Here is a 13,467-nt window from a genome sequence, read left to right as displayed (position 1 = left end):
CCAGCTTCTGGCTATTATGAATAAAGCCACTATGAACATAGCTAAGTAAGCATCTTTGTAGTAAGATGGATTACCTTTTGGGTATATGTTGCAGGATATTTGGTCCCATTGTGAACCGCATAATTGTGAAGGGGTGTTGGAGTCTGCCAAAGGCTTTTTCAGCATCTATTGAGATGATCATGGGAATTTTTTTCTTTCATTTCTTTATATGGTGGATTACACTGACTCATTGTTTTTATGTTGAACTTACATCCCTACATCTGTGGGATAAAATTCACTTGGTCATGGTGGAATACATTTGTAATGTGTTCTTGGATTTGGTTTTTGAATATTTTGCTGAGTATTTTTGTGTCTACGCTAATAAGTGAAATTGGTCTATAATTCTCTTTCTTTGTTGAACCTTTGTGTGCTTGGGTATGAGTGTGACTGTGGCCTCATAAAATTAATTTGGCAATGTTTCTTCTGTTTCTATCTTGTGGAATAATCTGAGGGTATGCATTAGCTTTTCTTTGAAAGTCTGGTGGAATTCTGCGCTAAAATTGTCTGGCTCTGAGCTGTTTGTTTGCTTTTTTTGGGGGGAGACTTTTTTCTGAATAAATTAATAAAACTTTTATTTAAAAAGAAGCATCAGTCGATCATAATCCTAGCATTGGGAAGGATCCTAAGGCTTGCTTGACAGCCAGTCTAGCCAGCTGGTCCATCAAGTTCAAGGAAAGGCCATGCCTCAAAAACTAAGGTGGAAAAGGACTTAGGAAGGCACCCAACCTTGACCTCAGGCCTCTACACACATGCTCGCCTATGGGTACATATATACAAACATGTACATGCAGAAGCAGAGAAGATAGGTAAGCAAACCTGAACCTTACTCTTCCCTTCCTCTCACTCCACTCTAAGCCCAAGACTACTTCCTGGATGATACCCAGCCTCGCCTACACCATCACTCATGGAGAAATAACAGCCCCGAACTAACACAGGGCTGTTAAACCCAAGTCCTGGCTGACAAGACATGTTCTTTCCCATCTGCTGCCTTCTGTACAATGCTGGTCTTATTATTTCCAACAACACAGTTCTCTGTGAATTTGCTTGTTGTGCCAACTCAGCTTTTTAAAAAAAAAATTTTTTTTTATTAATTTATTCTTGTTACATCTCAGTGTTTATCCCATCCCTTGTATCCTTCTATTCCTCCCTCCCTCCCATTTTCCTTTTATTCCCCTCCCCTATGACTGTTCCTGATGGGGATTACCTCTCCTTGTATATGCTCATAGGGTATCAAGACTTTTAATGACTGCTTTTATTTCTTTAGAGATTATAGACCTATTTAAACAGTTTATCTGATTTTGATTTAACTTCTGTAAGTGCTGCATATTGAGAAAACTTTCCTTTTTTGTAGCACAGACTTTCTTTGTTTTTGTTTTTGTTTTTTTGATTTTTGAGATAGGGTTTCTCTGTGTAGCCTTGGCTGTCTGAGACTCATTTTGTAGATCAGGCTGGCCTTGAACTTGCAGCCATCCCACCTGCCTCCACCTCCCTGAAATCTGGGATTAAAGGCATGCACCACCATGCTCAACTTAGAGTAGGTTTTAAAAGTATGACCTAATGATTCTTTGAATTTCCTCAGTGTCTGTTGTTATGTCGCCCTTTTCACTTCTAATTTTGTTAATTTGGATCCTCTTTCTCTGCCTTTACTTAATTTTGATAACAGGTTTTCAATTTTCTTAAAGAATCAACTTTTTGTTTCTTTGATTCTTTGTATTGTTTTTCTCTTTTTTTTTATTGATTTCATCCTAGAGTTTGATTATTTCTTGTCTTTATTCCTTTTGGGTATGATTTCTTCTTCCAGGTGTGCTATTACATTGCTGGTAGGAGATCTCTCTATTAAAAAAATGTAGGGACTTAGAGCAATAAACAATCTTCTTAGCACCATTTCACTGTGTCCCATAAGTTTGAGTATGCTGTGCATTCATTTTTATTGAATTCTTTGAAGTCTTTAATTTCTTTCTTTATTTCTGTCTTGACCCATTTTTCATTCAGTAGAGAGTTGTCAGTTTCAATGAGTTTGTAGGCTATCTGTTGTTTCTGTTCTTGATATCCAACTTTAATCCATGGTGGTCTGATAGGATAAAGAAGTTATTTCATTTTTCTTTAGTGTCTGTTGAGACTTGCTTTTTATTCCAGTATATGGTAAATTTTGGAGAAATTTCTGTGAGGTGCTAAGAAGAAGGTTTATTCTTTTCTGTCTGTGCAGAATGTTCTTAAAATATCTGTTAGGTTCATTTGATTTGTTAGCTCCAGTATTTTTCTGTTAGTTTTTGTTTCGATAGCCTGTCCTTTGGTGAGGATGGGGAATTGAGGTTTCCTGCTAGTAATTTGTGATTTAAGCTTTAGTAATTCCCTTTATAACATAGCTGTACTTGTGTTCGGGACATAGATGTTAAGGATTGAAGCATCGTATTAGTGGATTTTTCCTTTGAAGAGTATGAAGTGTCCTTGGATGTCTATTTTGTTAGATATTATAGTGACTATACTAGCTTGCTTCTTGGGTCCATGTGCTTGGAAAACCTGTGGTAATGTCTATCTTTGATGTTGAGGTGTGTTTCTTGAATGCAGCAGAAGGATGGACCTTGTGTTTGCGTTCATTCTGGTGTTCTGTGTTTTTTTAAATTGAAAATATGAGTCCATTGATATTGAGAGATATTAATGACCAATGTTATTAAATTGGTCATTATATTATATTAACATATAAATTATATAATATTATATTATAGTATATCTAAATTATAAATATTATGTATAAGTAATATACATTACATGTATATAATAATTATAAAATATTATATCCTGTAGTTTTTGTTGTTGGTATGTGTATGTATACTTACATTCTTCTGGTTTGCTGCTATGAAATAATCTATTTCCTGTATTTTTAATGGGTATAGATGACATCCTTGGGTTGGAGACTTTTTCCCCCTATCCTCTGTAGGGCTAGATTTATAGACAGATATGGTTTAAATTTGACTTTATCATGGACTATCTTGTTTTTTCCATCTATGGTAATGGAAAGTTTTGCTGAGTATAGTAGTATGGACTGGCATCTGTGGCCTCTTAGAGTCTGTAGGACATTTGTCAAGGCTCTTCCAGCCTTCCGACTCTACATTGAGAAGTCTGGTGTCATTATCATAAGTCTACCTTTATATGGTACTTATTCTTTTTCCTGTGAAGTTCTTAATATTCATTCGTATCATTTATTACTATTAATAATATATTAATATATAAAACACACCAATAATATATTTATATAAAATTAATAATATTTTAATATTTTTTGTTCTGTATATTTAGTGTTTTTATTATTAAGTGGCAAAAGGACTTTTCTGGTCTAATCTATTTGAAATTCTGTATGTTTCTTGTAGCTTTATAGGCATCTCCTTTAGGTTAGGGAAATTTTCTTCTATGATTTTGTTGAAAATATTTTCTGGGCTTTTGATCTGGAATTCTCTTTCTTCTATTCAATTATTTGTAGATTTGGTCTTTTCATAGTATTCCAGATTTTCTGAATGTTCTATTCCAGGAATTATTTAGATTTAACCTTTCCTTTGACCAATGCATGTATTCTCCATGCCTGAGATTCTCACCTCCATCTTTTGTATTCCATTGGTGAATCTTGTACATCCCACCCACAGGGCTCACTTACCTAGATTTTTCATTTCCAGAATTCCTTCAGATTGTGTTTCCTTTATGGCTTCTATTTCTATTTTCAAGTCTTGAATAGTTTTATTCATTTCCTTCAACTGTTTTTTCCCTAGGCTTGCTTTCTTTCTTTTTTTAAAAGGTGTTTATTCATTTTTTCATATTTTTTCCCCTTGATTTCTTCTTTTTCTTTCTTTCTTATTTTCAAGACATGAATTTTCTGTGTAGCCTCGGCTGTCCTAGACTCACTTTGTAGATCAGACTGACCTTGAACTCACAGAGATCCACCTGCCCCTGCCTCCCAGAGTGCTGGGGATTGTAGGCCTGCATCATTATCACCTGGTTCCCCTTGATTTCTTTAAGGGAGGGAACCTTTTCTTCTTTAAAGATCTTTATGATCTCCATACAGTTGGTTATAAGGTTTTTTCCTTGTGCTTCAGCTGTTTTGGAATATTCAGGGCTTGTTGTAGTAGAATATTTGGGCTCTGGTGTTGACATACTGCCTTGACTGTTGTTGATTGTGTTTCAACGCTGGCATTTAGGTCTAGGTGCTGATTTATGTTTGTCTTTGTTGGATGGATGTTTTGTTTCTTGGCTTCTGTTTCCTCTCTGGTCTTCTGGCCTGTGTGGCCTGTGGTTGACCGGGGGTTTCCACCAGTTTTGGTGGCTGGACTTCTGAGGTCCCTGTGGTTGGGTAGAGGGTTTCCTCTGGATTTAGGAGCTTGGGCATGGCAACAAGGAGGGAACAGGTGATTGGCTATAGGTTGAGGGGCTACCAAGAGAGTGAGAGAGGTGCATGGGCGGGTGGGTGGACTACCTGGAATTCTCGTGGTTGGTGGCCTCTTATTCTTTTGCTTTTAAAAACAAATTTTCTTTCATTAAAAAAAAAATCTTGATCTATCTACTGGTGAGAATGTGATATTGAAATCACTCATTATCATTGTATTGGAGTCAATTTGGCATTATAGACTTAATAGTGTTGCTTTTAATAAAATTGGGTGCAGCTGTGTTTGGTACATATATGTTTAGAATTGTAATAGCCTATGGTGGACTGTTACCTTAATGAATATGGAATGAGTTACTTTCTCAGTCCTGACTAGTTTTACTTTAAAATCTGTCTCATTGGATATTAGAATATCTATGTCTACATGTTTCTTAGGCCCATTTCCTTAGAATTCTCATTTTTACCTTTTTATTGAGTAATTGAGACCATTGATACTATTATTTGAATGCGGTGTATTAATTTCTGTCATTTTTGTTTTGGTGATATTTTCTTAGACTTCTTTAGATGAATTGTTCTGAAATTTTTATTTTATTCCCTGTTACTGTGTGTGTGTGTGTGTGTGTGTGTGTGTGTGTGTGTGTGTGCGTATGTGTTTATTTTTGTCTTCAGGGAAAATATTACTTCTAGTGCTGTCTGTAGAGCTGGCTTATTGCCAGAAATTGCTTATGTCTGTTGTTATCATGAAATGCTTTAATTTTTTTCTTTAACTTTAATAGTTCTGTTCATTATGATATTCTTGGTGAGCAATTGTCTTTCAGAAGTTGTAATACATTTTCCAGGCTCCTTTGGCTGAAAAAGTTTCTGTGAAATAATCAGGAGCTATTCTCATGGGCTTGTTTTATAAGTTACTCAATTTTTCTTTCTTGTAGTTTTTTAACATTCTTTAGTCTATGTTTTAAATATTTTAATTATAATATGTTATGGAGAGTTTTTTTTTTCCTTTGACCCTGTCTATTTGGAGTTCTGTGGGCCTCTTGTACCTGGGTCACCATTTATTTCCGTAGGTTTAAGAAATTATCTGTATGATAATTATTGAAAATATTCTCTATGCCTTTCTTTCCTATAGTGATCTTCTTCTTCTGTGCCTGTAGTCTGAAGGTTAGGTATTTCCATGGCATTTCAGAACCTTTCCATGCTCTCTTCCTACTTATTATATTTATCATTGACCTTTATTGGACGATTCAATTCCTCTCCATTGTCTTTCACCTCTGATACTCTGCTTGTCACATGCTCATTTCATTAGTGAAGGATGCCACTGAGATTTTTATTTGGCTCATTGGGTTTTTTAATCCTGGAATTATTTTAATTTTGGTTTTATTCAGTAATCCTATGTTTCTTTTCATATCTTGGGTTGACTTCTTTAATAGCTACTTTATTATTACTTTGATAAAACACTGTGATCAAGGCAGGTTACAGAAGGAAGGGTTTATTTGAGCTTATGGTTCTAGAAGGATGAGAGTCCATCATAGCAGCAGGTGGCAGGCATGTTTATTTCTAGCAAAAGCAGAGGGCTCACATCTCTAGTTCCAAGCAGGAAGCACAGAGGGAGAGTGAACTAGAAATGGTATAAATATTTAAACTGTCAAAGCTTGCCCCCAGTACCACCAGCCATTCAAATGCCTGAGGCTATTAGGTACATATCATTAAGTCACCACAACTTTCTCATTTCATTCATCTCTTTGTTTTTGTTCTCTTGGAGTATATTTATGTCTCCTTTGAATTGTGTGAACATTCTTTATTTTATTTTTATTTTTTGGTTTTGTTTCTTTGTTTGAACATTCTTATAATTATTCTTTTGAATTCTTTATCTGGTAGCTACTCCAAGTCATTTTCATTTGGTGTCATTAGTATGAGAGTAGTAATTTGTGGTAGAGACATGCTGTATTGGTTTTCCATGCTATTTCCATTTCTGTGGTGGGATTTGCTCATCTGGAGTTAGTTTGTTGGTTTCATTTTCTTTTTATTCTTTTATATTTTTACTTTAAAATTATAGTTTCCTTTAATTTCAGTGGTGGAGTTTGCAATATTTAGTCCTAGTAGGGTTGAGATGCCCCTTTCTTTTTGGAGGTTTTTCCTCTTGGCCTTAATCTCCTAGAATAATGACTCATGAGACTCAAAATATATTTACACATACCTAGGCCATATATCTAGGCTCTTTTATGACTAGCTCATAACTTAAAATAACCCATTTATACCAATCTACATTATGCCAGATGGCTGGTTACCTCTGCTGAGGTGCCATGCATCTGTCCTCACATCTTCCCAGAGGAATCTCCTACACTTGGTTCTATCCCACAATATATTCTTCCTGATGAATGTTCCACCTTCTATTCTACTCTTTCCTATAGGACATAGGTCTTTTATGGACAGTAAATGCATTCATTCAGTACACAAGATATTCTCTCTACACCTTTCCTCAGTGGGACTGGTTCTTAGGGTTGGAAGATTTATTTCTATTGTTCCTGTGAGATTAAAGTATTGTCCTTTGTGTCAGTTAGGCCCTCTTGATTGGGTTTACAGCTTTTGCTGTGAGTAAAGGAGCTCTTTGCATGCCTATTGGTTTTACCCAGAGTCAGATCTGGCCCACCCTATTTCCTCAGCCACTATGTTAGGGCTACTGGGAGATGTGGATCTTCCCACACACTTATAATCTTGACCTGGAGTTAAAAACAGGCCCTTCCATGGGTCCTCAGCTTCCTTTGAGGTTGGTAAAAGATGTGGAACACCTCAAGCAACAATCCATTCATATATATTTAAAAATGTATCTTTGCTGGTGTGGTGGCACATGGCTGTAATTCTAGCACTCAGGGAAGCAGAGTCAGAATTCTAGGCCAACCTTGTCTACAAAGTGAGTCCAGGACAACCAAGGCTACACAGAGAAATCTTGCCTCAAAAACAAAACAAAACAAAATAAAACAAAACAAACAAACAAAAATCACTGACCTTCACTGAATGACTTGTTTCTTTTATCTTGTGTTCCTGATACTTTGTTTTCTGCATCACTCATTCTGTTGATGAGCCTTTTCACTGAGGTGTTTTTGTGCTTTTTCCAAAATTGTTTTATTTATTAAAAATGTATTCTTCATACATTCATCCTGACCATAGCCTCTCCTCCCTTTCCTCCTTTCAGCCCCCCCACCTCTGCTTTCCCCCAGATATTGCTCATCCATTTCTCTCCAGAAAAGAGCAGGCCTCCTAGTGATATCAATGTAAACATGCCACAGTAAGATACAATAAGACTAGGAATAAACCCTCATATAAAGGCTGGATGAGGCAACCAGCAGGAGGAAAAATGCCTCAGGAGCAGGCGAAAGAGCCACAGATACCCTATTCCCATTGTTAGGAATCCAACAAAACCCTCAAGCTAAACAGTCAGTTGTGGTGGCACACGCCAGTAGGATTTGCTGAAGGAGGTGGATGCAGGAAGACCATGGGTCTGAGGCCAACCCAGGCTTCACTGTGGTTTTTATTTAGATTATTGAAAATTTTCATTTTCAGCATCATTTCAGCTTGTTTTTCTTCAGTAATTCTATCTCGTCATTGAATTCTGTTTTTGTATCTTGTACTGACTTCCTTATTTTATTCCTCTGTTTTTCTTCTCTTGGAGCATATTTACATCTTATTTGAGGTGTTAAACATGGTTGTAATCATTTTGTTGAATTATTTGTCTGAGTTTTTCCCTGGTCATTTTCAATATCTGTTATTATATGTAGTTAGTACCTTCTGGAAGAGTCAAGTTGTCCTGGTTTATTATATTGTTCTTGTTTCTTAGCTGGGAGTGAAACAGTTGAGTGAAACTTTGTTGGTTGAGTGTTTCTTTATTTTTTTCTTTTTCTTTTGGTTCAGGTTGCCTTTTTCTTCTACTAGAATCACAGTGTTCAGGAAAGGACTAAGTCTTAGTACGGTTGAGATGCAATTTTCCTCTGCAAATTGGCACTGTGAGTTTCCAGGCTGCCTGGATGGGCCTGAGCAGGGGAAGCTGGGGTTCCCTGCTTAGTGCAAAAGCCTATGTGGGCTTAGCTTTCAAAGCAAAATTACATCCTTTCCCTAAAAAAAAAAAATCTAAAACTGCTCCAATACTGGATCAACAAAGGAGACACACTTGGTTAGAATTGACTCTAAGAAGTGATTATAGGTTTGATACAGTGAGATGAGCTCATAGATACAAAGGAATAAGCCTTCTGAAGGCTCATTCATATACTGTTCATCTTTACAACTTATCAATTAACACTGTGGCACTTATTCTTCCATTATATAGATGAGAAATTTAGTCAGATTATTCATCCATGTATGGTGAGCGAGATTATTCTTTCATCACATTCTTAGTGTAGGAATAAATGTAGTTCAGATGATATAATTAGTATGTAAGATTTTCAGAGGTCCTTAATTAGGATAAATATTATGAATAAACATTTTCTACGTTCTAACAAGGAAACCTGAAAAAGTGCTGTGTAGGTGTCCCTTATGTTTCAGTTCTGTGAACTCCATGTACACATGCACCCTGCATTCCAAAAGCACAAGTGTACTGCATGCGTGAACCGTTTCCTACTACCAGAGAACATAAGATTATATTTACCTCCATAACAGAATGAGTTTTAACCATGAGACCTATCCCAAAACAAACTTGGCCCAGAAAATGAGCACAGATGACTTGTTTTTAAGTCCAACCTCTTCTTGAGCAGGTGGCTGTCAGAGTCAGCTCGGTGGCTGATTGTGACCAACAAACCCCAGAAGGGCTTAAAGGAACTTAGAAAAGTTGCACACATAAATGGAATGAAGGATTCTGGAGACATCCTAACCATGGAGGTGAGCGTGATGGGACTTGGTTACGACGCAAAGGAAACACAAGCTTGATACATACATGTCTAAATGTCAAGATGCAATATATATATATATTTCAAAAAGGACTAAAACATGTTCTTCTTCCTTTTGCTTATTGAATTTAGTTTGTAAAAATGTATCCATAGGATTTTATTCATTTTTAAACTTTTTCTTAGCATATACTAATTATACATAACAATGAATCTTGTAACATTTTCACATATGTATATTATATATTTTGTCATATTTATCACTCATTGCTTTTGTTCTTCTCTCACTCCCACTGGTTCCCTTCCTCTTTTTACACAGCCCCTATGGACTTTCATGTCTTTTTTGTGTGTGAAGCAAAAAGTTTAATTAGGGTTAGCAACAGAAACATGAATGAGAGGCTAATTACAGAATGGTGGACAACTTATAGTGGCTATTAAATTGAAGAAAATGTCTTTCCTCTCCCAGAAATCAATCATTAACTGACTATTAATCTTCAGGAGCAGGAGCCTTTATGACCACTTTCATCTACCAAGGTTCAGTAAGTCGTGAAGAATGGAAAGGCCTCAACAAGCCTCTCTACTTTCTTTGATGAAATGTTGACTGGACCATCTGGGTGGGTTTTGTGCAGGTAACCAGGATAGCTGGCTAAAAGTTTAAGTGTACAATGGCTACATAAAGCCTTGAAGATAGAATTATATGTGCTGGACCATGTCTGGTTCTTAAGCTCCTCATGTTGTTCCTTGAGCCTTGAAAGGGGTAATATAGATGTCCACTTTAGGGATGAGCACTAAACAGTCACTTATTTTCAGCACTTTTATTTCCCATTTCTGAATTTTCAGTATCTGTACCCATTGTAAAAAGAAACATATCTAACCATAACTGACATCAGCAGTACTCTATGGACACAAATATTTAGATGGCAATTTAATTGGCACATGTCCAAACACCAAAACAACCTCCCAAGCAGCATGGGTAACTTTTCTATTGCCGTGACAAAAATACCACAACCAATTCACCTTATAAAAGAAAGCATTTAATTTGGAAGCTTACAGTTCCAGAGGGTTAGAGTCTATGGTGAGGAGCATGGCAGCAGGCAAGCAAGCATGGTACTGGATCAGTAGACGAAAGGTTATATTCTATCTATAAGCATAAAGGGACACAGACACAGAGACACAGACACAGACACAAAGACACATACACACACACACACACACACACACACACACACACACAGAGAGAGAGAGAGAGAGAGAGAGAGAGAGAGAGAGAGAGAGAGAGAGAGAGAGAGAGATGGGGAAGACACAGACACAGAAAAAGCTTGAATCCTCAAATCTCACTCCAGTGACACATCTCCTCCAACAAGGCCTCACCTCCTGATACCTCCCAGGTAGTTCCACAAAGTGGGGGCCAAATATTCTATATCTGGGCCTATGGGAACTATACTTATTCAGACTAGCACACTGTCCCCACTAATGTCTATGATGTGCACAACTATGGTTTTTCACCTAGGCTTGATGTATCAAATACAAGTTATCGCTTGTTGTACAGGCCTCAATGCCAATCAGAAAGTCTTTGTTAACCCCATGGCAGTGATGCCAACATTGCACAAGCAGACACACATTCTCTGGCATGTTACAGTGTAACATAAGTGTTTACAGTGGAGTAAACTGTTGGTGAAAATCCTTCTGCAGCAGCCCGCATAGCACTTTCCAAGACTGTGAAAAGCTAGCTAGTAGGGAGGAAGCTTTCAGCTCAGTTGTAGCTTGATTTCTCTATATCCTGCCAGCAAAACATATGATGTGTTTAGCAATATATTCATATTATAGTTCTGGTAGGAAACCATCAGCCATGGTATGATCCACTTGACGAGATCTAGAATCACTGAGGATACAAGTCTCCGGGCATGCCTGTGATATGTACGTTAGCTTAGTTTCTGAGCATCCCTGTGAAGGATCATCTTGATTAGGTGAAACTAGAGGACTACCTTAAAAAGGGCAGCACCATCCTCTGGGGTTGGTCTCTGGACAAGATCAAAAGATGGAAACTACTAAATAAAGTGTAACAGTTACTTTTTGTTGTTGTGATAAAGAGTTTGTTTGCCTTATGGGTCCAACCTTCAGGGATGCACCTCCTTCAGCAAGCATCCACCTTCTGAAGATTGGATAGCCTCCCCAAATGGCACCATCAACTGGGGATCAAGTGTTCAGATATAAGAGCCTACGGTGGACATTTCTCATCGAAATCACCATATTCTACTCTCAAGACCCTATTGGCTCATAGACATATCATAATGTAAAACGTATTTAGCCCAACTTGAAAAGTCCTCATAGTCTTTCACAGTCTCAATACTGTTCAAAAGTCTAAAGCATTGAAGAAAATTTATTCTGTAGGTTTTTCTAACTCAGCTAGTTCCCAGATAATTGAGACAGAGTCCTATTGATTTATTTAACAAGCTTAAGCACAGTAACCTGGCAAGGACCATTCATACTAATTTTCTAAGCTAGTCTGGCTACTTACATTCAGTGTATGTGAGAATGCACTAGTCTGGACTGCAACCAGGTCTTGAGGACCAGGATTTAGGATCTAAATACACAGAGCACCAGACCAAGACTAAAGTACAAAGTCTCTTCTGAGTCTAAAGAAACTCTCTTAACTGTGCCTTACTATAAAATAATATAAAATAAAATAAATAAAATAAAAACAAGTTACATACTTCCAACATACAATGGCACAGAATATACATTCCAATTCCAAGTGGAAGGAGTAGGAGCATAGTGAGGAAACATGGCCAAAGCAAGACCAAAATCCAGCAGGACAAACACCAAATCCTGTAGCTCCATGTCCACTGTCTAGATCTTTGGTTTCAAAGGCTTAGATTGATACTATGCTTCCAGATTTGCTGCCTGCAACATACATCTCTTTCAGGCTTTATTCATCTCTTCTTGGCGGATGTTTCACAGCTCTGGTGCCTTCCACATCTTAGAGTTTCCATTGAAACCCAGGCTTCCCTTTCATGGCTTTATACAATGGACTATGAAGGCCTCCTAGACTCTGAGGGACTTCTTGCAGTGACTCCAGCACTAGCATACAATTGGCTGGCCCTGGTGACTCTCTGAAACTGTGGAGGAAGAATCTGTGACCTCCTCAATTCTTGAATTTTTAATGGCTCCAAAGCTAGTATCACATGTATGACACTACCAAATTGGGCTGTGCCAGCTTGGGATGAACACTGGCCCACTTCTACTACTGTGGTCTTTATGTTTAAACTGTGCCTTCTTTCTTAGACTTTCCCTTTCCACAAACTGGAAGCCTAGATGGTGGGGTCTTGCTTTTCAACACATTTCCCATCTTTCCAAGCCTTTTCTTAATGGCTTCAAGCTCCTTTTAAGCACATGCCTTGATTGAAAATAATCTTAGTGATTTTATGGGGTTTTTTTTTTGTGTGTGCAAGCTTTACATTTTGCATTTATTTCTGTTCCACTTTTTTTTTTTTTACTCTAGACCTGCATAGGAGGTTTTAGTAATATAACCACAGCACAGATTCAATGTTTTTTTTTTTTTTGTCTTAAAATTTTCTTTGCCAAATTAGTCTATTGCCTGTTAATTTAGTCCAGTGGTTCTTAACCTTCCTAAGGCTATGACTCTTTAATACAGCTACTCATTTTGTGGTGATCCCCAAGCAAAAAATATTTTTGTTGCTACTTTATAACTTTGCTACTGTTATGAATCACAATGTAAGTATCAGTGTTTTTGTTTTTGTTTTTGTTTTTTTAATGGTATTAGGCTAACCAGTTGAGAACCGCTGATTTAGTCTCACGTAAATTTTCTGGATATGACCAGAAAACAGCCATAGACTCCTAGGAGCCTTCCCTGTCCCAGAGATGGCTTACTCACAGATTTCTGTTATCTCTCCAGATTCTTCTCCTTGGCCCTCCCCACCTGATCCCCACTCCCGTTACCCTCCCCATCCATCTGCCAGCCAGTCCCCTCCCTCCATCTACTTTGGATGTCTATTGTATTTTCTGTTCTGAATGACATTCAATCATCTTCCCTTGAGTTCTCCCTGGCTTCTTTGGGTTTGTGGATTATAGTATGGTTATCCTGTACATGATGGCTAATATCCACTTATAAGTGAATATGTACCAAATGTGTCTTTCTGAGTGTGGGTTATCAAAACAACTCTGAGA

General features: G+C 37.4%; 2 protein-coding genes across 2 annotated transcripts in view; one reads left to right on the top strand and one right to left on the bottom strand.

The window, feature by feature from the left end:
• Macrod1 (mono-ADP ribosylhydrolase 1) overlaps positions 1-13,467 on the bottom strand; it is an 899,697-nt gene that overhangs the window by 77,932 nt on the left and 808,298 nt on the right. The gene's annotated exons all lie outside the window — the stretch shown is intronic.
• Positions 1-13,467, top strand: part of LOC127189792 (solute carrier family 22 member 19-like) — a 44,030-nt gene that overhangs the window by 19,650 nt on the left and 10,913 nt on the right. The window contains exon 5 of the mRNA XM_051146895.1: positions 9,151-9,274. Within this exon, the coding sequence (XP_051002852.1) occupies positions 9,151-9,274 (124 nt within the window). The remainder of the gene's footprint in view (positions 1-9,150; positions 9,275-13,467) is intronic.

This window comes from Acomys russatus, chromosome 5 (assembly GCF_903995435.1).
Source record: "Acomys russatus chromosome 5, mAcoRus1.1, whole genome shotgun sequence".
Taxonomy (NCBI): Eukaryota; Metazoa; Chordata; class Mammalia; order Rodentia; family Muridae; genus Acomys; species Acomys russatus.
Note: the sequence above shows the minus strand (reverse complement) of the source record. Positions and strands in the feature narration are given on the sequence as shown.